This window comes from Parasteatoda tepidariorum, chromosome 8 (assembly GCF_043381705.1).
Source record: "Parasteatoda tepidariorum isolate YZ-2023 chromosome 8, CAS_Ptep_4.0, whole genome shotgun sequence".
NCBI classification, from domain to species: Eukaryota; Metazoa; Arthropoda; class Arachnida; order Araneae; family Theridiidae; genus Parasteatoda; species Parasteatoda tepidariorum.
Window position 1 is genome coordinate 19,556,815 of NC_092211.1, and position 26,152 is coordinate 19,582,966.

At 27.4% G+C, this 26,152-nt stretch overlaps 1 protein-coding gene across 4 annotated transcripts in view; it reads right to left on the minus strand.

Moving 5' to 3' along the window:
- LOC107439559 (cellular tumor antigen p53) overlaps positions 1-19,619 on the minus strand; it is a 30,946-nt gene extending 11,327 nt beyond the window's left edge. Inside the window, exons 1-9 of one of the 4 annotated variants that reach the window (XM_043052507.2) lie at positions 19,255-19,619; positions 16,890-16,943; positions 13,632-13,711; positions 11,994-12,030; positions 9,528-9,598; positions 5,591-5,648; positions 5,200-5,264; positions 5,046-5,124; positions 1,823-2,006 (exon numbers count right to left, since the gene is read on the minus strand). In XM_043052507.2, the coding sequence (XP_042908441.1) occupies positions 1,823-2,006; positions 5,046-5,124; positions 5,200-5,264; positions 5,591-5,648; positions 9,528-9,598; positions 11,994-12,030; positions 13,632-13,705 (568 nt within the window). In that variant the 5' untranslated portion in view covers positions 13,706-13,711; positions 16,890-16,943; positions 19,255-19,619. Of the gene's footprint in view, positions 1-1,822; positions 2,007-5,045; positions 5,125-5,199; positions 5,265-5,590; positions 5,649-9,527; positions 9,599-11,993; positions 12,031-13,631; positions 13,712-16,392; positions 16,447-16,889; positions 16,944-19,254 lie in introns of all 4 variants that reach the window. The other 3 variants (XM_016052199.4, XM_043052510.2, XM_016052200.3) reach the window with 3 other exon arrangements.
- Between the last annotated feature and the right edge of the window lie 6,533 nt (positions 19,620-26,152).

Consider the following 26,152-nt stretch of genomic DNA (forward strand, 5'->3'; position numbering starts at 1 on the left):
AAAAAAAAAAAAAAAAAAAAAAAAAAAAAAAAAAAAAAAAAAAAAAAAAAAAAAAAACTATTACCAAATTAAAATTCCAAATGAAAATTTTAAACAGCACAAGTGCTAATAAATAAATAAAAACTTTTATCAAATTTGTTATTGAGGTAGAAGGTAGTAAAAAATTATCATTCAATAAAAAGAGAATATGTAATAGTTCATATTACTTAAGACATTTCATACTTATGTCATAATTTGATAATTTATTCATATTTCCTACAGAATTTAGTTACTTTGATTTCCCTTTACTAGCAGGATTATCATAAAACCAATATGCTTTGTAAAAGTCTCAATACAACCTCACTGACTGAAAATTTAAAAAAAAAAAAAAAAAAAATATTCCAGAACAAAATAGCATTTAAAAAGCACAAAAATCTGATTACATTAACACCACAATGATATTAAAAAAATTAAAGAAATGTGAAATGAAACTACAGGTCTTCAGAAGGAAGAAATGATTTCTTATGGTTGAGTTGCCAAGCACGTAGTACATGCATTCTCAGTACAGGCAATTGGAAAGGGGGAGATTGATTTATAGAATTTTTTTGGATAAAGAAGAATGAAAGCAGTTAAAAAAAGTAGACATGTTTCTAAAGCAGACGTATGCCAACCTGGAAAAAAGAGGAGGCTTTGGAAAGGAAGAGAGAAATGATCACGCAACAGTGAAACATGCAAAATAACGACACAAAAATTTAAAAAAAAAAAAAATTATTTGTAAATAATAACACTTAAGTCTTAAGGGAGATTTTATTTAGTACATAAAGAATAATTAAATTTATTGAACATATTGCTAAAATTATATACCAAAATTAAACAATTGTCAATATTAATATCTATAATACTGAATAGCAACAACAGTAAGTAAATTTATTTAGCTAATTCATAAATTTATTCAAGCTAGTGATCTTTTATTTAAAAAGAAATAAATAAATGGGCTAAACTAAGTTATTTTTAAAAAATATAATAAATAGAAGATTAGGTAACTAAATAAATATCTTTCTTCAAATGAAAATTAGAAATTTCATTTTCAGTAAAAATATTTTAGATCGATGATCAAAATTTTTAAGAAATTAAAAGTGCAGAATTCAATCCTCTTTCAGAAGCAATAATTCCAGGAAATTCTTCCGAATAAGCTTGGTTGAAAGAAGATAAGTATTTTGTATTAACATTTTTTGCTGCCATTATATATTTCCATACAGAAAACAAACTAAATCAAGACAGAAACACACTAAAAACAAACTCAGATTGGAAGTTGCTGATATTGACTTCATTTCACTTCACTGTAGAACGAAAATAATTTTTCAGCACATACAGCGTACGTTCTTGCTTCTGAAAGAAGCCAATCACAAAGCAGTATTTATGAAGAGAAGCCTAACTCAGCGGTTGCAGATTCAGAAAGAAAAGGAGAAAAAACGCTCTTGATTGGGCAACACTTACGATAGTCACAACTCAGGACACGCCCAGCTCTGACGCATTGAGGCTGAAATTGAATAAAACTCCATTACGAGTAAAAGTAAGTAAAAAAACCGGAGATTTTCGAGAAAACCCCGGAGGAGAACATAACTTGCAAAAAGCCAGTCTCCGGCCAAAAGCCGGAGGGTTGGCATTTCTGCTAAAGCTTCAAAAATTTTATATTAAACATCTGAACTTTAAGGACAGATTTTGCATGACATTCTATAAATCTGCTTACAAATCTCATCAAATTTTGCAAGATTGCTTAACGGTTAGAAATGTGTAAAAGTTGTAATAAGAAAGTTTTAAAATTAAAACAATATATTTATACCCTTTACTACATCTTCCTGAATATGATTCATGCATCGTTCAACAACTTCTGAAGCAGACTCTGGTGAGCTGTACAAAGCCGTGGCTCTAATCTGGACACCTTCTGGCATGACATACACTGTAGAGAAGTTTATAGGGCATGGGGCTTCCTTTCCAACATATAATTTATTTTTCTCTGCATTGTACTGCAAATGATTTTTGACATAAATATTATGAAGTAAAATGAACATATAAATACAACAGCAGTCGCACAGAAAAATAGTTTAAGTTGTTAAAAGAACCTTAATCACAAATTTTAAATTTTTAAGATTATAATTTTGCATACTATAGTTGGCACTCAATGAAACAACCTCCGGTCTAAATGAAAATGGATATCATAATGTAATGTGGGTATATTGTAACTACATAAAACTAGAGTAAATATTTGCTTTTATTTCAGAAATACTGGACTTTATTTAATATAGTACAGTCAAAGTTAAAAACATATTAAAATTTTTTTAAGTGACACCTTTAAATATTGTGCATAAAGTTTAACCCATCATCGTGTGTTTATTTGATTTTGAAATTTTGCTTCGCAAGAATGATGTCTTGAAATTGGAACACTTAATTTTCTCTCTCCCACTTTTAGAATTACATGACGATTTTTAATTAATACAAACAAAGTGCTTTTTGCGATCTTGAATAATTTAAGCAATTTGTGATTTTGCTCTTAAACTTCAATAAAATTTCCCAATTCTGTTCAAAGCATATAGCATTACATTGGTTAGGAGTAGTTATTTGTACGAAATTACATGTTCTAAAAACTGAGCAAAAGCAAAATCAAGAAGAGTGTGAATACTACCACGTGTTTGATAATACACAGGGTGTGTAGCCAAATTATTCAACAAAAAATATGCACATTTGAAGCACTAAAAAAATATTTTTAAGCACTTTAAAAAATATCATAATTAGGCAGGGTTGGAAAGTTTTTGACCATTGATGGTTTTATCTTGTTTTAACTGCCACATATATATATGTAAAAAAATTATGGCATTGTTTTTGACAATTGTCAAAAATAATGGAATTTTGAATCAAGTAAAACGAATGGCGTTTTCATACACTACGGACTGACAATACGCCGAAATAGATTGGGGTTGAATTAATTGGGAAAACGATGAATAGAACAATGTGAACCGTGCCTTTTAGCATAATTCATAGCGAAAATCAACGTGGTAAATTAAAAATCTCATTTCGAAAAAGGGAAAATTAAGCACTTTTTAAAAACACCCACTGAAAAAAGCACCTTTAAGGGCTTTTTAAAAACGCTATGCACCCTGATACATTTAAATGAATGAGAGATTCTTAATGGTTATGATCATACAGGAAAATGGGCATTTTAAACGACTGTGCACTTCAAACTATCAATAATGATAAGTAATTGATGAATAAAATTTTTTTAAGACCATAGAGAGTATACTGAGTTATTAATGAGAATCAGGAATAAAGTATGTAACAGTCCATTTATTATATTTGTGAGAGGATTCATTAGAGGATGAATAAATTTTTTTAAGACCATAGAGAGCATATTGAGTTATTAATGAGAATCAGGAATAAAGTATGTAACAGTCCATTTAATATATTTGTGAGAGGATTCATTATTTATGTGAGAGATCAGTAAGGATACATAAAACAACAATTATATTAAAACATAGAGAAACATTTTATAGCATTGCATCAAAATATAAAAATTCCTAATCATGTTTTTAAAAAACTATATTTTATCTGAACTAAGAATTTAAAGTATAATTTATTAAAGAGGGAAATCTTAAACTTTTAAAATATATCCAATTGGATTATTAAATTCTATACTGAGTTGTAATTACTGATAATTTGCCCCCCCCCCTGCTTATTATTCATTGTAGCTTTGGCTATGACGAATAATAGGCAAGTCAAATGCGTTGATTCGATCTACTTTAATTTATGCTGTGAATATTCTTTTAAAACAATTATTAAAAAAAATATATATATAAGTTATGTACAACTGTACCTTATAGTAAAACTTAGCATAAATTAATAATTTAAAGCATGTCGGCATTAGTATTAAACTTTAAGAACTGCATCTAATTACTAATATTCTATTTAATTTGATAGTTGTTAAGAAATTAAATAACTCCATTACATTATTTTTAGTAAATTATGAAAACAATAGTGTCATTATTTTTTATTATCGACTTGGAAATGTGTACCAGTAATGGGCACCCTTAAAGAATTTCTTTTTAAACTTAAATTTGATTGAATAATTATAACTAGAATATTTGTTTTATATATATATATATATAAGTTCAAAATGCAGAGAAATCACGGAAAAATTACAGAACAATGAAAAAAGGGAAAAATAAAAATAATAGATTATGCTATATATAAAATAAACTATATAGTTCTGTCAACATAATTTAGCTACTTTCTTAGTCATTGGTCATAATTATCAGGAATAACCCAAGATTATAAAACATGCATGGAATTATAAAAAAATTAAATTACAAGTCGAATTTTCATTACTTATGTTTTACAAAAAAAAGAAGAAAAGAGAGAGAGAATTCATTATTAGATCCAAATTATTATATACCCATTATTCAAATTATAATATACCCATTCCAAATTATAATATACCCATTATTATGATTTAGATCCAAATTCTTAATATCTAACCCAAATGTAATATCTAATCCAATAAGTTGTAAATGATGATAGAAACTTGGAATGTTAAAAAGCATGGAGCATAATATATTACTTAGATTTATTGTGCTTTTAAAGCTAAAACTGAATTTGTGCTGCAGCCGAAGATCAGGCCATTACATTCATTTCAAAAATCATTTATTTCATAAAAACATTGAATTTTGAAACTTGAAAAATAAGCAACAAGCTTAGCTAAGATATTTGATTTAAATTGCTGTATATTCAAATACAATAAACCAAATGAACTGTAAAAATTAATAAAATATTGTAAGTATTTATACCAACTTTGGGATCAAAATGCTTTCTTTTTATTAATTTATGACAACATTAAGTTAAATTATGAAGTCTATAAGCCTCAATTGATTTTTTGACAGTGAAATCCAGTCTGATAATTTATAGAACTCAGCTTGATAATTATCTCACAAGTATTAGTTTAATAAAGATAACTATTTAAAGTCTTCAATTAACAAACAATCAATTCAACTGAATTTTAAAAACAAAATACATACTGTCCAAGTGACACCTTTTGTTTTCTTTTCTTGGAAATTAAATCCAACATTGAAACCATATTCACCAGGCCAGTTTTGGCTGAAAATTAAAACAATTACTACATTTAATTAAATTGACTATAAAATTATGATTGCAATAAAGATTAAATTTTACCTGGCAGGCAGCGAAGCTGGTTTTGATATATTAGTTGATGTTACAGGATCAATTTCTACAACTTCCTAATTAAAACATTAAATGATTAATAATCTTATAAAAATGCAGAAAGATAGACCTGATAATGCAATTAAAAAAATACATTGAGGAAGAAAAAAAACCCCACTACTTTATACAAATGTCTTGTAAATGTCGTAATAAATACTTGTCATTTGCAAATTTAATCACTTAATTAAAAAAGTTTAAAAGCATTGCAATTAAAAAAAGTTTGCAGTTTCTTCGCTTATTAATAGTCAAGGTATATTAACATGCAATACAAAACAGTAAAAAAAAAAAAAATAACATTTATAATACCAGAGTGGAACATAAGATAATTTTGAAATTTACTTACATCCTTAATGATATTTAATAGCTCTTGGGAAGGCTGAACAGGTATAAGTTCTTGTCCACTAAAAATAAATAAAACTTATAATTATAAAACTTAATAACTACATTTAATTAAAAACTTAATGGCATTTTTTCTCCTCATATTACTCAGCTGGAAAAGAAATGTAGGTGCTTCACTAGATTTCAAGAAAAGCAGCTTGACAACTATTTTTTCCCCTTGCTAATACTTTAATGCTATAAGAGAATGGGATTGTAGAAATATTCTTTTTTATTATATGTAGTTAATCATACGAAAATTCCAAATTAAAAATCTCAATTTAGAATTTTTGACGCTTATGTTAATTTTTCTTTTGCATGGCAGCATAGTAATGTAACTATAATTTTATGAACAATTTATATCAATTACAGTGCCCGCCGTTTATTAAAATCACTTTCGTTTTATGCTCTTTTGATTTTATTAAGCGGCTGATTTTATTAAGAGGCGATTCAGCATTTGAAGAAAAAAATCACATTTTTAAAATATATTCTAAATGCACACACTTCAAAAGCTGAAATAATGACAACATTAATGGTTTATTCAACTAATTTAATTATTTTAATAAAGTAAAACCCTATATAAGATTAAATTTACAAAACTTTTGCAAAAAACCGATCAATGGTTGCTTGAGTTGCACTATTTAAAATTAACTTTTCAACATCATTTGAGAGTTTATAGAAGTTTTTATAGTTTTCGATATTTCCTCCTCTTTGTTCTAAAGCTTGCCNTGATAATTAAAAATCTTATTAACAACATAAAATTAAAAACTTAATGGCATTTTTTCTCCTAAGATTAATTTAGCTGGAAAAGAAATGTAGGTGCTTCACTTGATTTCAAGAAAAGCAGCTTGACAACTATTTTTTCCCCTTGCTAATACTTTAATGCTGTAATAGAATTTGATTGTAGAAATATTCTTTTTTATTATATGTAGTTAATCATACAAAAATTCCAAATAAAAAATATCAATTTAGAATTTTTGACGCTTATGTTAATTTTTCTTTTGCATGGCAGCATAGTTTGTAACTATGATGCATATATTTTATCAACAATTTATGTCTATTATAAAAGAAAGTAACTGGGTTTTAGGATAAAAACTAGAAATTTTCAAAGTAAAATACTAAATTTAAAAAATATTTTATTTCTAATTCATTATCTATTGACTGAATATGAAGCCTCAGCTAGACTAAATATTTAAGTTATCACATGATGCAAACCAGGCCATTTTTTATAAGTAATATTTCCTGAAGGCCACTAGCATAGAACCCATGTTTTTTTTTTTTAATTGGGACAGCAAACCTATTGGGAAAACATTAGGCAATAAATAATTAGGCAATAAAAAATTTTGTAATAGTTAAATACTTTTATACGACTGACCTATACGTGTTTATACATGCACTCGGTTAAATCTTTGAAAAAGAGCATTGGTTGTAAATGATTTAATGGCTTTTTGTAACCAGACTTGCAGAGACAGAGAAATTGTATGTAACTGTTAGAAATACGATTTATTTTAAGTATTTTTAGCCAGATTCAATACTAGCTGATTCAATTATTTATATTTAATCGAAGGAGATATAAAAATGTCATCTCCTCATAATGTGTATTTAGAAGATGATTGTTGTCTCAGCTGACTTGGTGATTTTAAATTTCTCCAAGGGAGCAGGCGTAGTTTAACTAAACTCACAATTACACTTTTCTTGCATCTAATTAAAATGTCTTACATTGATATTGTTTTGATTTCTATGACTATTTTAAAAATATATAAATCAACTTGCCTGTACTACATACTCCACATTCTCTACTTCAGGTTCAACGTTTCTAATCATGAAATTTTTTTCTGCTCATGTCGCGAGCAAGTGTAAATATTAACCATATTACCATAATATTAAAATATTATATTAGATATAGATTAAATAAAACAAGAAGTTATTGCAGCCTGTTGTTTACATCTATAATATTTTAATAAACACAATAGAACAATTATAATTTCATTTTTACGTTTTGATATTTTTTCAGGTTTCTTCATTTGATCTTTTCCACATTTGGTGCAGATGTATGCCCAGTTGCTGGGAAAGGTTTTAATGGTCTCTACTAAAGGTTTTCTTTACAAAGTCTACAGAAAAAATTCCATGCCTCTCAAAAGTGATTGTAATTAGAGGTAGTCTCTTCTGGAGGCTTCACTGTATTACAAATACTTTACCACTGATTCTTACTTTACAAGATAAAATAAATAAGGTTATAAATGTTGAATCAAGTTTATTAGAAGGATATTCTTTAAAAAAAATNCTGTTAAATTGATTTCTATGAACTCGCCGCTTACCACCCACATTTTTCCTTAACTCTTACACTATGAATATCGCAGGAAAGTGCTAACCACACCAGTTTCACAGGCTTGTGAGTAACTATTGCTTCTTCTAAAAAAGTCTTTAAACTTCGAAAAATTAAAATTTTATAAATAAGGACAAAAGAAGCTGAAATATCGCACTTTTGATTTATTATGTAGTCAAAATTTTGATTTTAAAAAGCGGCGGTGTTGATTTTATTAAAGGATGTTTTTAACATGTATTAATATTGTAACGATTCGGGACTTGCTGATTTGATTTTATAAAGCGGCTGATTTTATTATCCGGTGATTTTATTAGCGGCGGGCACTGTATAAAAAAAGACCTGGGTTTTAGGAGAAAAACTAGAAATTTTCAAAGAAAAATCCTAAATTTAGAAAATATTTTATTTTTTAATTCATTATTGATTGGCTGAATACGAAGCCGCAGCTAGACTAAATATTTAGTTATCACATGATGCAAACCAGCCCATTTTTTAAGTAATTTTTCCTGAAGGCCATTAGCATAGAACCCATGTTTTTTTTATTGCCCCTACTGCCATTTTGGATTAACTTTGGGTGATATTGGGAAAGCATTAGGCAAAAATTTCTTTGTAATAGTTAAACACTTTTATACGACTGAGCTATACGTGTTTATACATTCACTCGGTTAAATCTTTGAAAAAGAGCATTGTTTGTAAATGATTTAATGACTTTTTGTAACCAGGCTTACAGAGACAGAGAAATTGTGTGTAACTGTTAGAAATACGATCTATTTTTAAGTATTTTCAGCCAGATTCAATACTAGCTGGTTTAATTATTTATATTTAATCGATGGAGATAGAAATATGTCATCTCATGTGTATTTATAAGATGATTGTTGTCTCAGCTGACTTGGTGTTTTTAAATTTCTCCAAGGGGGCAGGTGTAGTATAACTTAACTCACAGTTACACTTTTCTTGCATCTAATTAAAATGTCTTGCATTGACATTGTTTTGATTTCCATGACTATTTTAAAAATATATAAACCAACTTGCCTGTACTACATACTCCACATTCTCTACTTTAGGTTCAACGTTTCTAATCACGAAATTTTTTTCTGCTCATGTCGCGAGCAAGTGTAAATATTTACCATATTACCATAATATTAAAATATTATATTAGATATAGATTAGATAAAACAAGAAGTTATTGCAGCCTGTTGTTTACATCTATAATATTTTAATAAACACAATAGAACAATTATAATTTCATTTTTACGTTTTGATATTTTTTCAGGTTTCTTCATTTGATCTTTTCCACATTTGGTGCAGATGTATGCCCAGTTGCTGGGAAAGGTTTTAATGGTCTCTACTAAAGGTTTTCTTTACAAAGTCTACAGAAAAAATTCCATGCCTCTCAAAAGTGATTGTAATTAGAGGTAGTCTCTTCTGGAGGCTTCACTGTATTACAAATACTTTACCACTGATTCTTACTTTACAAGATAAAATAAATAAGGTTATAAATGTTGAATCAAGTTTATTAGAAGGATATTCTTTAAAAAAATCTAATACAAATTATTCAAATAATATTTAAACATTTACTTACTTAGCCAACAAATTCTCAAAAGTACTAACAGATGTATTTGATATCTCCTCAGTCAACATTAAATTGAATGTCTATAATAATAAAGAAAAATTTATGAGATTCGTACAGTTTGATGAATTCATAAAATGTATTAAAAACAAGATATTTCAAAAGAATCCAAAAAGAAAGGTTATAAATCTTTAAAATTTAAATAATGAACTCATAAAGTTGGGAAAAAAATATGAGAAGAAAGAAAATTGTTTTTGAATTTTTTACAGAATTTCAATACTGAAAAATTAAAATATAATAAAGATAAAAAAAAAAAAGGTTGAACAATAGCTATAAAGAAGAAAAAATTGCAAAGAGGAAAAACACAAAAGAAACAATAAAAATTTTTTAAATTCAGATTAGCAAGCTTTTGTCATGTATTGATTTTAATTGGCTTCAATCAGGGCTGATTGTGAGCCCAAGTCAAAATTCCGGAAAATTTCTTGAGTTAAAAAAAAATTTTAAATTGAAAAAAATTTAAACAAGTTTTTTTTCCTTTTTCTCAATATTTCTTAGTTTACTTAAAATATTTTACACATACCTATACCATTTACACATATCTATGATGAAGTAATAAAGATTTACAAATATGTCTTTCCTTCTTGAGTTTATGATTATAACAACTATTTATTGATAAAAAATGAATATTAATCATGAATATATGCTTATAAAGTATATCTCTGGCTCTCCCTTACAAACAAATAAAATAAACTGTGTTTTTAAGTTCCACCTTTGAAAATTTGATTTCCGGAAACTTCTGTTGTCAATGATTTTTTGAAACGTCTGAACCTTCAATCTCCGGATCACTGTTAGCGAAAAGTCCGGAAATCCGGATTTTTTCCGGAGCACAATCAGTCCTGTTTAATCATAAATTAAACAGTCGCACTGAAAGCCATGAGCTTAAAAAACATAAAAATTTTACATTTAATGTTACGTTTTTCATACATTAAACCAGTGGCTTATACAGCTTTATCTCTGTTATTTTGAGAAGGGCTGAGCAGCTGTAACATTACGTATCATATACAGTAGGGAACCGATTATCCGGAACGATCGGGACCATCGCTATTCCGGATAACTGATTTTTCCGGTTTTCTGAATCGCTACAAAAAGCCGTTTTTTTTATTGTTAAACTAAAAAAAAACTGCCAACTATTGCCAAGTAAAAAAAAAAAAAAATATTTGGAAATAATCTTAAAAAGAAGAAAAAATGATGAAGTAATACGCTAATAATTATTTCCAAAATGATGGTAAGGTAAACATCTTTAAAAAAAGAAAGAAAAATCCTGAAATCTTATGAGGAAAAATTTTTTTTTTCTTTAAATGATGGGAAAATTTATCGAATTTCGTTCCGGTTTTTTGGTTTTCCGGTTTTCTGATTTCCGGATAAAAGGTTCTGTACTGTACAAAGAAATATGCTTATTTTCTAAAGGAAAGAAATATGCTTATTTTCTTAAAGTCAGGTGGTTAATATGGGGGTCAACTATGGGCACCAAGGCTGGCAAGTTTCTACCGAGGTGGTTAAAACCACTGGTAGAAACCGGTTAAAACTGGCATGGCAGAAACCCTTTTCTGCCACATTTGTGGCTGGCAGAAATTCGAAAAATGACAAAAGTACTGAGATTGACATACAGTTTAATAACATACAATTCATGGAAAAAACAATTAAATATTATACAAGGTAAAATTTATTTTCAAAATTATTACCATTTAAAATCAAATATTACATTGTTTGCACTCTACAGTAATATAAAACAAAAGACAAGTTTTGATGCAGTTTCTAAACCTAAACAATTTCTCAAGTCCAGCAGAAGTAGCAGGCATTGCCAGCCACAAAAGATTAAAACTGTTACTGTTATAATAATTCTATTGTTGCCATGCAAATTATGTCTTGAAAAGAAAAAAACTATTCGAAAATAGCTCTATTCAGTTATGTTAAGAGTTAAATGATAATAATTACTAAATTTCAGAGTTTAATATAATAAACTAAAATATAGTATTTATATTTATATAAATATTTCTTATACTACACTCTTTATATTTAATAAAAGCAAAATAATATATATTTACAAACAATGAATTAAAAAGTTTGTTACATTTACGTGGAGTTAAACTAATATAGAAGTTTTTTTTAGTTTCTGCCAGTTTTTACCGGTTATAACCAGTTTCTGTCAATTACATGGCAAAAACCAGTTTCTGCCGGCAAAAAGTCAATCCTGATGGGAATCCCAGAAATATTAGTAAGTCAATGGGTTAAATAACACAGTAAAATTTAATGTTAAATATCACATTAGTACTACTTTATGCAAATTAATATATGTTAAAAAAAAAAATTTCTGCAAAAAAAATTCCTAAATAAATATATATGAGTTTTAAATGACTATATGCTAACAAGCTGGAATTATACTGATAAAGCTGCTTCACAGCTACATAATTTTATTACCTGTTCATCAAGAGCCTGTTCATCAGTCATAAGAATCCTGTAAACAAAAATTATCAAGTCAATAAGGGAATAACAAGTTTTATTTAATTTGAATTAAAAAAGAAGAAAGCTGTAACACTATTAAAAGGTAATTTCAATGCAATGAGAATTTAAAAAAAAAAAAAAAAAAAATTTTTTTTAATGAAAGTAACTTGTTTTTTTTTTAGGTAAAAACCTAATATGCTTAAAACCTAATACTTTAAACAGCGAATTTGATGTTTACGCATTAGTTAATGAAAACACCAAAAGTCGTGGTGCTGTTAATTTAAGAAATGGTAACAAAGGATAAAAAAGCATATAGTAATACCAATGAACAAAACATCCAACATTTACAGAAGGCTTATAAACCTTTGAAACAAGAGCTTTCTGTGCTGACACGAATATAAAGAAGACGAAAAGCAATCTGTTATAAATGTCAAAAATGTATCATTTGCACTGAAACCAAAAAAGTGTGTTCAAATGCAAATTTCTGAATGTTTAAAATAAATAAATGCATCTATTAATCTTTTTTTTTTTTGGTACCTAAAATACTTTTGCATTAAGTATATATTTTTGCAAATTTTTGACATTGTTAATTTATTAATTTTTAAGTGTTATTACTTACGATGCATTTTCAAGTCATATTTTTAATATTAAAAGTTGAACCTTATTCATCGTGTATCGATTATTCTTAATGAATGGTCCCATTGATAAACAAACGTTTTCAGTTTTAAAGTAAGACCAAGTACAACATACAACTGAGCTTTGAGATGAGATCTTATCTCACGACTGAGATGAAAATAATTTTAATATTATGTGATATCATTGAGATTGAAATATGTTTTCATAAGATGAAAATTTCAAAAATGCATTACATTTTTTTTGTTCCGGCTCCTTAGCATGTAATTAATATTACTTTCTTAAAAAGTGATAAAATAATGTGAGAAAATATTTAAAAATGTGTGGAATTATAATAACTGTAGTAATAACAGGAAACAAAATGGTTATCAAACAAACTCCTTTTTTTGTCATTTATTAAAAAACCCACTTAAATATGGGTTTTATTGGATTTTTCTAATAAAAAAAAAGCATACCTGTGTTTTTTGGTGTTATTATTAAAATTAGTAATACATTTTAACAGAGCTTCAATCAGTTAGTGTTAAGTTTAAATCAAAATAAAAATAATTAATTTTTGCAAATGCTGCTAACTACTTTTAGAAAATAACCTTTTCCTGAAAAATAAAATAAAAAGGCAGTGCTAAAGGATGGAGGTTTATTTTTAACAAAAAGTGCAAGGAGGGCACACTTATAGCGATCAAAGGGCAGATGGAACAAGTCGTCTTTTTTAAAGACACTGGGGGGGGGGGGGGACACTGATAAATGTTTACAAGAACAAATTTAATACTTAAAATTATTTTTTAAAAAAAAGTGTTGTTTAACTCGCTAGAAATTCATGAAATATTTGTAATAAAGCACTTTGAGAGCAATAGATGTTCCTCTTCAATAATAGGCATCAAAATATTCATATGAGTTAGTTTACGAGCAACGTAAATACAGACTATTGTTATCAAAATCTTATAATTAAAACATCAACAAAAACTTTCTTAAAAATATACTCACTGATTCCAACTGGAACTAAAATGTCCAAGGTCATTAGAATCTCCATTCTCCAACTCAAATGAGTTATTATCCATTTTCTGCTAAAGAATGCAAGAGAATTAAGTTAACACACTTTGGATTGGTTAATGCTTAATTTAAAAAGAAGAGTTACATTTTAAGAATTTACATGTATATATTTACATGTATTTAATAAATTATCACTTGACAATATCCTTTCAAAGTTTAATGACTAATTTAAAAATTTGGAAAGGGATGCACAACCTTTTTTAGTGAAAGGCCACATGCGCAGCAGGTTGACTAACGAAGGGCTGCACACGGGTTTTGTCATGTTGGAGGTAAATATGGTAATTTTTTATCAGTAAACTAAGTAATGTAGTTGCAGAAAATTGAATATTTTGAATTATTAGAATTTATTTAAAAATGAAAAAAAAAAATATATATATATATATATTTTTTATTAAAAAAAAAAGGATACATATAAATACTGAGAAAAAAAGTTATAAATTAAAAAAAAAAAAAACTAATGTTTATAGAATGAAAGTGTAGAGTAAAAAAAAATATATATGCCTATTTTTATGATTAATATAACATCGAATTAACTATTTTACATAAAAAATTTATGGGGTTTTAACAAAACCCAAAAATTAAATCAAAACCATTATAGTACAAAAAAAGTTTCCTTATTTATTTGGTATTATACTTGAAATATTATTTCTACTTCTAGAGCTTTTATGAATCTTAAACAGAAAACATTTTCTTTCTAAAAAATTTCCAAAGTTACAAAAATTTACAAACAGTGAGTAGTTTAAAAATTCCAGTTTTCCTCCACTTATCTAATATTTTTTGCTGGAATAACATTGTATTTAAATACCATGTGTAAATGCATAGCGCAAATTGCCGAAAAAAACAGTGGAAAAATAACTTATGATTTTCTAAATCACATGACAATAACTGCCTTAAAAAAAAAAAATCAGATTTGCCACTCACAAGTCATAATAAATGTATCGGCGTTCTAGAAACCACAGGGAGATGCTAATTATAATTGCTAAAAAAATAATTGAAAAATCACTTGAATTTATGATGAAATCTGCAACAAGAAAGCCAGTCAAAAAGCGGGTAATTTAAATCACAATACACATTGCAATATCTTATTAAAAATATTCAGTTTTTAAAACCATGCAGAATTTTGCAGCAATAACCGTTGAAAAAGCGATAGAAAAACAATGTATATTTACAATAAAATCTGCGTTAACTTAGCACATTAGAAAGTGATGACTTACCCCCGTATTCACCGTTGACTCTGACCTAGCGCGTAACTCCCAGTTCCGAAACCCCCGGTTCGGAAACTTTGACCGACAGTTCAAAAGCGATTCCACCATTATTTTTTGACCGTCGGTTTCTTAACTGCGGGTTACTTGACCGGCAGTTACAGGCGGTAGATTTATAGCCGTATTAACAGCGTTTGTTTTCAATTTTCGTTGCTATTTTTTTATAAAAAATTTCTATTAAAAGAAGAAGAAAAAAAGATTGCATCGAGTAATTAAATTTGAATCTCTCTTTTACTGGTCAAATAAAAAATATGTTTAGTTTCGTTTTCCTAACTGACTTGTATTGATGAGCAAAAGGATCCGAGCTTTATTATTATGAATTTAGATATNATATGAGACAGTATTCAAGAAAATTGAATATTTTTAATTATTAGAATTTATTCAAAAATGAAAAAAAAAAATAAATAAAAATTTTCGTCCTTTTCAGAAAAAAAAAAGGATAGACATAAATACTGAGAAAAAAAGTTATAAATGCCTATTTTAATGAGTAATATAACATAGAATTAACTATTTTAAATAAAAAAATTTTATAGGGTTTAAACAAAACCCAAAAATTAAATTAAAACCATTATAGTACAAAAAAAGTTTCCATATTTATTTGGTATTATACTTGAAATATTATTTCTTCTTCTAGAGCCTTTATGAATTTTAAATAGAAAACATTTTCTAAAAAATTTCCAAAGCTACAAAAATTACAAACAGTGAGCAGTTTAAAAAATTCGAGTTTTTCTCCACTTATCTAATATTTTTTGTTGCAATAACATTGTATTTAAATAAATATCATGAGCAAATGCATAGCGGGAATTGCCGAAAAAACTTACGATTTTCAAAACCACATGACAATAAGCTTTTAAAAAAAAATTAGATTTGCCATGAAATTGGCACAAATAAAGCATGTCAAAAAGTGATGACTTAAATGCTTGAACTCACAAGTCATAATAAATGTATTGGCGTTCTGAAAACCACAAGGAATTGCTAGTTATAAATGCTAAAAAAACAATTGAAAAAAATACTTGTTTTCATGATGAAATCAGCAGCAACAAGGCCAGTCAAAAAGCAATTAATTTAAATCACAATACACATTGTAATATCTTATTAAAAATATTAAGTTTTTAAAACTATGCAGAATTTTGCAGCAATAACCGTTGAAAAAGCGATAGAAAAACAATGTAAATTTACGATAAAATCTGCGCAAACTTAGCACATTAGAAAGTGATGACTTAAATGTGCAATACAAAATTCTCAATATTTGTTTTCATTTTTCAACTTTTTTTATGGTGTTCAAAAGCTCTAGCTGGTCGCACATCAACAGTTGGCGGGTCGCAGGTTGCGCACCTCTACAGTCTATGTAATACAACTCACCTAACGACTAACACCCTTAATCAAAGAATGTATATTTAAGTCATTTATTTGACAAATTGTTTTATACTAACCAAGTAAGTCTTCCTGTTTCCAAAATTGGGGAGACTGGAATCGTCTATGTTTAACTAAAATAAATTTTTTAAATTAAATTTAGTAATACACATAAATGATAACATAACATAAGATAATGATACATAAGCAGTGTTTTCACTAGAGCGCGAGAATCTCGCATATTTTTTTTCTTTTCTCGCATTAAAAATTGATTACCGCGAGAAATTCGCGCATTCTATAAATCAATTTCAAAATTCGCGAATTTCTCGCATTTTGGAAAAAGCTTCGAATTACGCCATTTAGAATAAAATCCNAATACAAAATTCTCAATATTTTTTTTCATTTTCCAACTTTTCTTATGGTATTCAAAAGCTCTTGCTGGTCGCATATCAACAGTCGGCGGGTCGCAAGTTGGGCACCCCTACAGTCTATGTAATACAACTCACCTTACGACTTGCATCCTTAATCAAAGAATGTATATTTTGGTCATTTATTTGATAAATTGTTTTATACTAACCAAGTAAGTCTTCCTGTTTCCAAAATTGGGGGGACTGGAATCGTCTATGTTTAACTAAAATAAAAATTTTTAATTAAATTTAGTAATAAACTTAAATGATAACATAACATAAGATAATGATACATAAGATAATGACAACATAACATAAGATACTTATCAGTCTCATAAAGGAATGGCATAAAAAATTGCTAAACTATCCTAACTAGGGATGTAATGAATGAATAGTGATTTGGCCGAATATTCAGACAAAATCATTGGCTGAATACCAAATATTCGGCGACCAAATAACAAAATTTAAAAAAAGAAAAAAAACATTATTAAATATCATATTTTTTATAGAAATAAGTGTAGTGATTTTTGAAAAATAATCAAATGTAGCAGTATTATTGGTTTGAGGTAAAGGGAAAAAACATAAATAGAAACGTTTTACGACAGTTAGATATTAAGATAATAGTTAAAACAATAAAATATAATAATAGTTAAAATGCTTTAGTTAAAACAGAAATAATTTTTTAAAACATAGTATGGAAAAATGAAATTAACTTGCCTGGACATAAGTAAATAAAGAAAAAAATTAATATTATAAAACTCATGGCTCAGTATAACGTAAATCTAGTTTCAATTTTTTAAATTTCGCTTTTTCATGCCTCTTTCAGAAAATAAATTAACAAGCTAACTTAACAAATATTTATAAAAACTATTTCTAATATTATAAAAAACAAGATTTCAAATTACTTTATTAAATCTATTAAAATTTCCCCTAAAAAAAACTTGTCAAAATGGCTGAGTACCCTTTACATGCCTAAGCCTAACATCAGCAACCTAAGCCTAACGTAATTAAATAAAGGTGGCAATAGGTGCCGTAATAATAGGCACCTAATACATTTACAGTAGTAATAAGTTTTTATGCTCCCTCCTTCTTAAAACTGATAAGTACCAATTAAAATTAAGTGGTTTAATAACTTATCCGAAAATACTTCAATAAGTAATTAACAATACATGAATGAAATATCCAATTTAAAAGGAAGATTCCTGTATCGGTACCCGCACCAAAATAATCACAAGCAGTGGGATGGAGAAAAAAAACATCACAAAAAAGATAACTCGTAGCCATTCAATGCAAACCACAACTTACTCTTTTTTAAAAAATTTCGTTAGGTACAAAAAAATTTTGGTATCTTGGCGCCGGTATTATGTGCAAACAGGCAAAAATACAGAAATATCCTTGACTTAAAGAACACAACAAGCTTAATATATACACACTATGCATTAGAGAAGCAAAACATATAGGTTTACGATCAAAATATGTGACAATAACAATACTGGTAAAAAAAAGGAAATAAAACTGAAGAGATTGGTACAATCGTATGAAGAAAAACTTTCAAAATATTCAAGATGGAATTCAAGTGAATAGATCTTAAACCAGAAGGATTAACATATAACTTCACAAAATATTTACAGAACCTGATATTAACTTTATCAAAATATAGAGGCTCTGATTCGCTAGTCGTGTAAGAGAGTGGATGCAGAAGAATATTATTGGCTAAATCAGAAAGAAAAACGACTGGAAAAAGTCCACCACAAAGATTTATTGATTGTGTCGAAAAGAATCTTAATATCTAAGAAAACGAAAACCATTATCCATAAGTAGGAATGTTTTGTATGGTTAAAAATGACTGTATCAGGTCGGGTCTCCAGAGCCACATAAGAGAGGAGGAAGCTCCAGTATCCATTAAATTTACACATTATTATTAACATATTGTATTTTAAAATCTTTGTCAAGTGAATATTTTAAGCAATTAAAAATTTTATAAGACATCACAAATATGTTTACCATCAAGTCAAAACATATTTGCTACCAATTAAAATGTCTAACCAAAAATGAAAACCAATTGAAGATATTAGAAATGATAACATTGTGAAACAAACGACATGTTATAAAAAGAGAAAGAAAGAAAATAAGGAAGCTACAAAATTAATGCTTAACACTTTAATTTGAAACAGTTTCAAAAATTCAACAAAAATAAAATTAATACATTTATTAAAAGGGAATTCATGATATTATGGAAAACATGATATTTAATTAAAACACATACATAATATAACAATTGTAAAAACATAACATATAGGGGTAGATTTAGATGGAAACGTTATTGTGTCCATTTTAATATACTAGCGAATGGAATGGTTTCATAGAGGCAACAAGAAACATAATTTAATATAAATTTTAAGCTAGCTCAATATGCTTAATAAGAGCTATCAAAAGTAATTTAAAAACCGGCAAATGATCAAGGCCTAGATCTACCCCTTGAATATGCTTATTTACAACACGAAGAAAATTCCTATTACAAAAAACAAAATTTACATTTGTGATGATCTAAATTCTGTTGTTGAAGACACGTTTTCAAATAATTGAAACTAAATTTTAAATCTTTTAATAACATCAACAATTTCTACTTGACGAGCAAACGTCCGACATATACAATAGACAGAGAGTGATTACACAAAAATCACTAAAGCCTGCCCTTAATCAAAGTCAGTGAGCCAATAAGAAAAGAAAACTAGAGCATAAAAAAAAAATTAAAAAAACCGAGACGACTTAAACATTTAGGAATAAAGCCTTTATGACGCATGCGCAGTAGAAACTTTTATAAGGATTTAGCGCATTTTTAAATGCTAGAATTTGCTTCCGACTTTGAAAATATCGGAACTCAACATGTTGTATCTTGTCGAACGGATACAGTTATTCCCATTGGCTAGGGATTCATTTCTACTGCTAAAGATTTTTGTTACACGCGTGTGATTTCGCACCACGTAGCTTATCCCGCTGACAAGTATGTCATATTTTTATGAATGTAACAAAATCTTGCTTGCAAGCACGTCTCAGTATCGAATTTCACCGTAGAGGAAAATTATTTCCATTGTTGCAGTTTTACTAAAAAATAAATTAGTGAGTTTTTTTCGTAAATTGCTGAGTGACAGTAATTTACCGCTTCCAGTAATTTACTGGAGAGCTGCAGGATCTTTACCGCTTATACTTTGTCTCGTTATGATTAACTAAATTTGAGATTCGAATCAGATTTTTTCCATAAGTTACCAAAACGGTTAAAAACAAAATTAAGGAAAAAACTTTTCGACTGTCTTCCGCATATGCGCAATATGAAAGAGCTATTTTAAAAGTTCATGACGTGAGTAGTTTTTGACGAGCTTTGTTTTCAAATTTCAAAAAAGACATTTTTATTAATAAATAAAAAAATTTCCTTTAATTTTATTGAATTCCTACTATGATTTTCCTACTATGACTGTAGAAAAAACTTTCTACAGTCATAGTAGGAAAATGCATGGCGAAAAAAAATTTGTTTCAATTTTATAAATATATGTCCAAGTCTGCATAAATATTTAAGCTAGATTTATGAAATTTTATGATAATCAGATTAATCGATACGAGTTACATGCTTATTATTATGTTTTCCAGTTAGGGTGTTCAAAAACACTCTTTTTCTCTCGTAACTTATTGCCGGTCCCTCAAACCTTTTAAATCTCAGAGCTTTACTGATAAGTTTCAGAAATCGAATGGTCGAAACACCTCTAAAATCTAAAGTTATAAAATTATTATTTCAGTACTTCTTGATGAATTTGAAAAATATCAAAAAACTGAAAGTGTTTCTTCCATTATTGTTGGGTATTGCATTTCTGGGGGGGGGGGGCATGAAAAAAACTCCGACACTGATTGAAAAAAATAAGAAATCCAACAGAGATTCTTAATTCATTGTTACAATACTATGCTGATAATTCTTTTATTTCTCCCGAAATTAATAAGTACCTGAATACCTTTCTTAAGGTATGAAACTGAACTATGAAAAGCACTCATGCTAAGAAAATCATTTGACACAAGCTTTACTCACAAAATAAGCTTCCCACATAAAAGTAAATTTCTGTTTTGTTTACATATTTTGATTTATTCAAATTATTTTTCGTATATTTTACGCAGTTAAATAAAATATTCTATGATATCTAACAAACCAGCGGAATAATTCATGCGAATTTCCAAGTTTTCAATAAAATTCTTAAATAGTAATCTGGCTAGAAATAAAGAATTAAAAGTTGTAATACTAATACTTATTTTCACTCTCTCCTGATTTATAAAAACTGTTGAATTAATTGTAGATTCTTATTTATGAAAAAAAGCGATTTTTGGAATAGTGTAACGTATGAGATGGTAAAAGTCAAAATATATTTTATTCTGGAATTAATTTGTATTGATTTGGAATTATCATCAACTTTGCGCCCCTCTAAATAACGCTGCAAATGGGGACAGATGTTCCCTCTCTAGTTACACTGTTGAGGAATAATTGATTCCGATAATTCCTCAGAATTGATTTCGGAATTTAATTCACTCATTCTAGTATATCTCATTTTTAAATAAGTCAACAAATTCAATATCCTTTTTTTTCGCATTATAGAGGGATGTTCTCAACTCATGAGGACGTGATGAAATAATAAGTTAAAAAGGGGTGTAAACAGAGGGTCAATATTTTAAATATACTTTTAAATGTCCTCTCTTCTTTAAAAAAAAATTCTTTCAAGTAAGCTGATGCTGGTACTCAAAAGGCCAACATAGAGAGTATAAAGAGTTGACGTACTAACATTTGTACTGTTGAAGTACTACTACTCTCGCGGTTCTTGAATTTGGAAGTACAATTAACTCTGGAATGGTCTTGGAATTTTTCGTTTATAACTGTGAATTTCTTCTTTAAGACTTAAGAACATTTTATTAGAACATATTATTTAACATTTTATTAAAAAAATAAGAATTATATTTTTTGGGATTGAAAATCTTGTATCAAAAAGCGGTTGTTATGTTGCAACAAGTTAGTTTCATGTGAAATTATTTCGGTGGAAGTTTTTTTATGAAAGAAAAAAAACAATAATAATTGAATTGAAGCTTCAAATCATTTAAGATAAAATATTTAAAATTCAACCGAAGAAAAAATGGATAACTAATAATAACAATATTTAAAAAAAAATCTAAAATTCAGACAGCAAAAACTTAATTAACTAACCACATCTTATAAAGTATAATAATTTTTTCGTTCGAACAAATATTTAAATAACTGATAATTTGTGAAAAATTAATGATTTTACTATGATAAGAATTACATTTGGTACCATTTTGTCCGAGAACACAAGTAAGAATTAATATATTAGGTTGAAGCAAATATTGTTGACGTTGTTCGTCATTATTCAGAAGTTTATCGTTCAATATAATTTTCGTTTGTGCACTTAAAAGCAAATTAGATTCGCGCTTCTTTGATGACTTTTAATTTTTAAAAAAGAAGTACGATTTAATTTTTATTTAACTAAATTTAAATTTTCCTACAGCTTCTCTTTGAAAACTAGAAAGACTTAAAACAACAGTTATCTTTATTATGAATAAAGTTCTATTCCCATTTAGAGTGAATAGACAAGGCAAATATAAATTATGAAAATAATAATATTAATAATAATAAAATATTACTGGATGAATAAAAGTCATGTTCTAACGAAGTTATGAATTTTTGTTTGAAAAATTAGCTAAGGGGTATTACTTAACATGGATAGACAATCTCTTCTTTACTTAAAAAATTGGAGTGAAAAAAGTAAAATTTTATAGATTAGGAATGTTAAAGACAAATGGGACAAAAAATCAGACATTTATTTTATAGTTTTTATGCTTGAAAACAGATGTCGCCACTACAAATATAATATGAATCAAGGAGAGTAAACTTGTAGTTCTTATATTGAACAATAGATGGCGTCACTATGACCCATATATTAATCATTTTGCTTTCCGTCCTGCCATTTTGCTTGTCTGGAATTTTCGATTTCTTTTCTGTTCTATAGTTTCAACATTCTATATCAGATTTTTTAATTATACTTCAGAAAATCTCAACATTGAACCAAAAAAAAAAAAAAAAAAAAAAAAAAAAAAAAAAAAAAAAATAGAAGATACCAATGCACGAAAATTTTGTTTATATTTTTTAAATTCTTATTCTATAAATTTAGTTAGTCATTTTTTTTTAAAGCTTACATATTTGACCATGAAAAGCGGGGGAGAGAAAAAAAAGAAGAAAGTAAAATATGAAAGATTTTGTTTATATTTATGAAATCTTGATCATTTGGGCAAAATTATTGAATTTAAATTTTATTGTCGTCTCAAAGATAAACTTCTCACTTTCTGGCTTGCAGATTTTTTCTCCTCAAGCCTCACATATTTTCACAAATATTGTTTTTTTCAACAGATGACACTACTATACTAAAAAAGTGTGATAACGTAAGTTATTTATTTAGCATAATGAAAAAAAAAGGGATTGGGACTATTAATTAAATTAAGTGAATCAGGCTCAGAAACGTACTTATCTTGAAAAATGTTTTCCTTTTAGATCAGTAAAAGAAAAAAGGGGAAAAAAAAAAAAGAATAAAGAGACCACTTTTCTAAGCATCGAATTTTCACGTACAAAAACTAATTTTAATGGTTCAAAGGGTTAGTTAATCTCAAATATACTAATTAATTAGTGTAAATTATGAAATTACAGTATCAGACACAACAATGTACTTTCTATGAAAAAATATACCGTCTTTTTTTTTCTTTTAAGGGATTTGGATTTTTAACCATCAAAATATGTGGGAGGGGGTAGCTGCAATCGAAAAAACATGGCCCCAATAGTTTAGGTGGTAGTAGTCGAAAGTGTGAGTTCTTTAAAGTTAATATCATTTTTAACGAATATCGAGAATTTTTAAAAAAAAATTAGGTGATTTTTGTGCACAATTTCGACATAAATGCATTCAACTATAATTCAGAGTAAGAAATAATTTGTAATAATTAGTCATTATTTTCTTATTATTTTATTTAATAATTATCGATAAATTTTGAAGCACAAAGTACTTAAATTTTTGCATGATTTGAAACTAGGAAATCTTAAAAGGCAAAATTAAAAGTTTAAATGAAATCTTTCGAATAGTTGAGTTATAATTTTTAAAAAAAATTGTCTGGTTTTTAAATTTTCATTTAACTATGAAAATATTCAACCGATTTCATTCAAATTTTGGATTTTGACATTTTAAAATTTGTTATAAGACAGATTACAAGATTTACAAAAAATTTTAAAAAATTTTAAATAATGCAATTTTTTGCAGTAATCTTGCAAAAAATTTTTCCTGTAAAGTTTTAAAGAAAAAAACTTGTAAAATTTTTTTACAATTATTAAAACATAATATAAATTATTAAATAAAAGTTATTGAGAAAATATTTTTACATGGAGTTGCATTTGGATAAACAAAATTTTATTATTGAACGAATTTTTCAAGCATAAAAGAATATTTATCTTATTAACTTTTGATCGAATTATCATGTTTTCGCGTTCTAAAATACAATATTAAGTGAATAAAACTATGGCTATTCTATATTAATGATACTGATGGTTCACGTAATATAATTAATTAAGGGACTAATTTTGACACATTTTTTAAATTGTGAAGACGATATTTTCAGTAATGAAATCAAACACATAAGCATACCTTTTCTGATAAAACATATTTTTTTTAGCCATCTGATTTGGATTTTTGAACTGCAAAATAGGAAAGGGATATATTTTATATTTTATGACCGTCGTTGAACAGCCGACCCAATTTTTGGGTTTACTAATGTTCAACAACGTAGCCTTGTAATTTCAAACCATATCCAGAAGACAAAGAAACTCCTGGATCAAGTATTGGGAAAAATTTGCCTTCGTGGAGAACTTTTTGGTGGAACTAACCCGCATTTGGGTTTTATGGAGAGGAAGACCCGTCAAATTTATGATTATGAAATTAATTTGTAAGATATTAAGGCTGGCATTGTCCCCATACTAAAATTGAAGACAAAATGATATATTAAAGTTGAAGCAGAAGATGCACCTTGTTACAGTTAAATTTAACAACATATTAACATTGAAGCTAATTTGCACCATGATGCGGTTGAATTAAGTACCATCTTAATATTGAAGCAAATTTGCACTATGATGCGGTTGAATTTAGCACCATATTAAGGTTACAGTAAATTTGCACGACATAGCGATTCAACGTACTCCGTAGTCGCTTTTAGTGTATAGATAACTTTTATTTATTTATTGGATTTATCATTGGATTGGGTTATCATCTCAAACCACGATTTTGAAATATACAGGGTGTTCCAAAATTCTCTTTATAACTTCAAAAATTTATAACTTCGAAAATAAACAAGATATTTATATTCTGTCTTTTGCATGTATTACTGCAACAAATAAAGTTTTGTTTAGTACACTTCAACATGCGCACCATTGGTGGGCCTAAGCACTTCCAGTCAGTAAGATAATTTGTAAGGTAAGTTGTAAAGATAATTTTGGAACACCCTGTATTTTACGTATTAATGAATATCTAATAAGCAGGGCAAGGATGTTCATGAAAATGAACTTATTTGTGCTATTTGCGTTTTTGTGCGTGTTTTTTTTATAGGGCTGTATTTATGGCTTTTTAAGCTATTTTTTTTAAATCACTTTTTAGGTTGTTTCTGAAATAGTCCTATTTTATGAATTTTGTATGATATATTTCATTTAGAATGACGTTTTTCATTTGCACAAAATTTAATTCACAAGCTATTTGGCTATAGATCGAATTTTCTTAAAAATTAGGGAAACAGATTACTTTAGGGAAAAAATTTTCTTACAAATTTTGCTATGAATCTTAGTATTTTAAATATCCTTCGATATTTATTGTCCATGTATTTCCCTTATGTGACACCATGAACTAAGGTATTTGTTTATCTACTGATAACACTATAATTATTATTCATTTTCTTTGGCTGTAAACATTTAAGTAGTGTTAAATAAATAATTAAACTTTAAGTATTTATTTCGTATTTTTATAGAAATAAAAACTAGTTATGAAGTAAGATTTATTTAGATTTATGTTTGAAACCTTTCTAAAATGGTGTAGAAATTTTAAACAAAAACAGTGTTATGCTGCCACATACAGTCATATAAATTACTGGTGACGGAGCTTGCCTTTTACGAGCAATTGCAAGTAATTATTTCACTCAATACTCAAGTTATGGCATAGTTTTGTCACCTTTAGGTGATAAAGCTGATCGCAAAAGCAACTATTTGTTTAAATAAAGAAACTAAATAAAAAGATGTCTTCGAAAATTTTTAAACACAAAAAATTTATATTAAGGTGGTTATTAATGGTTTTTGAGGCATTTTTATTTA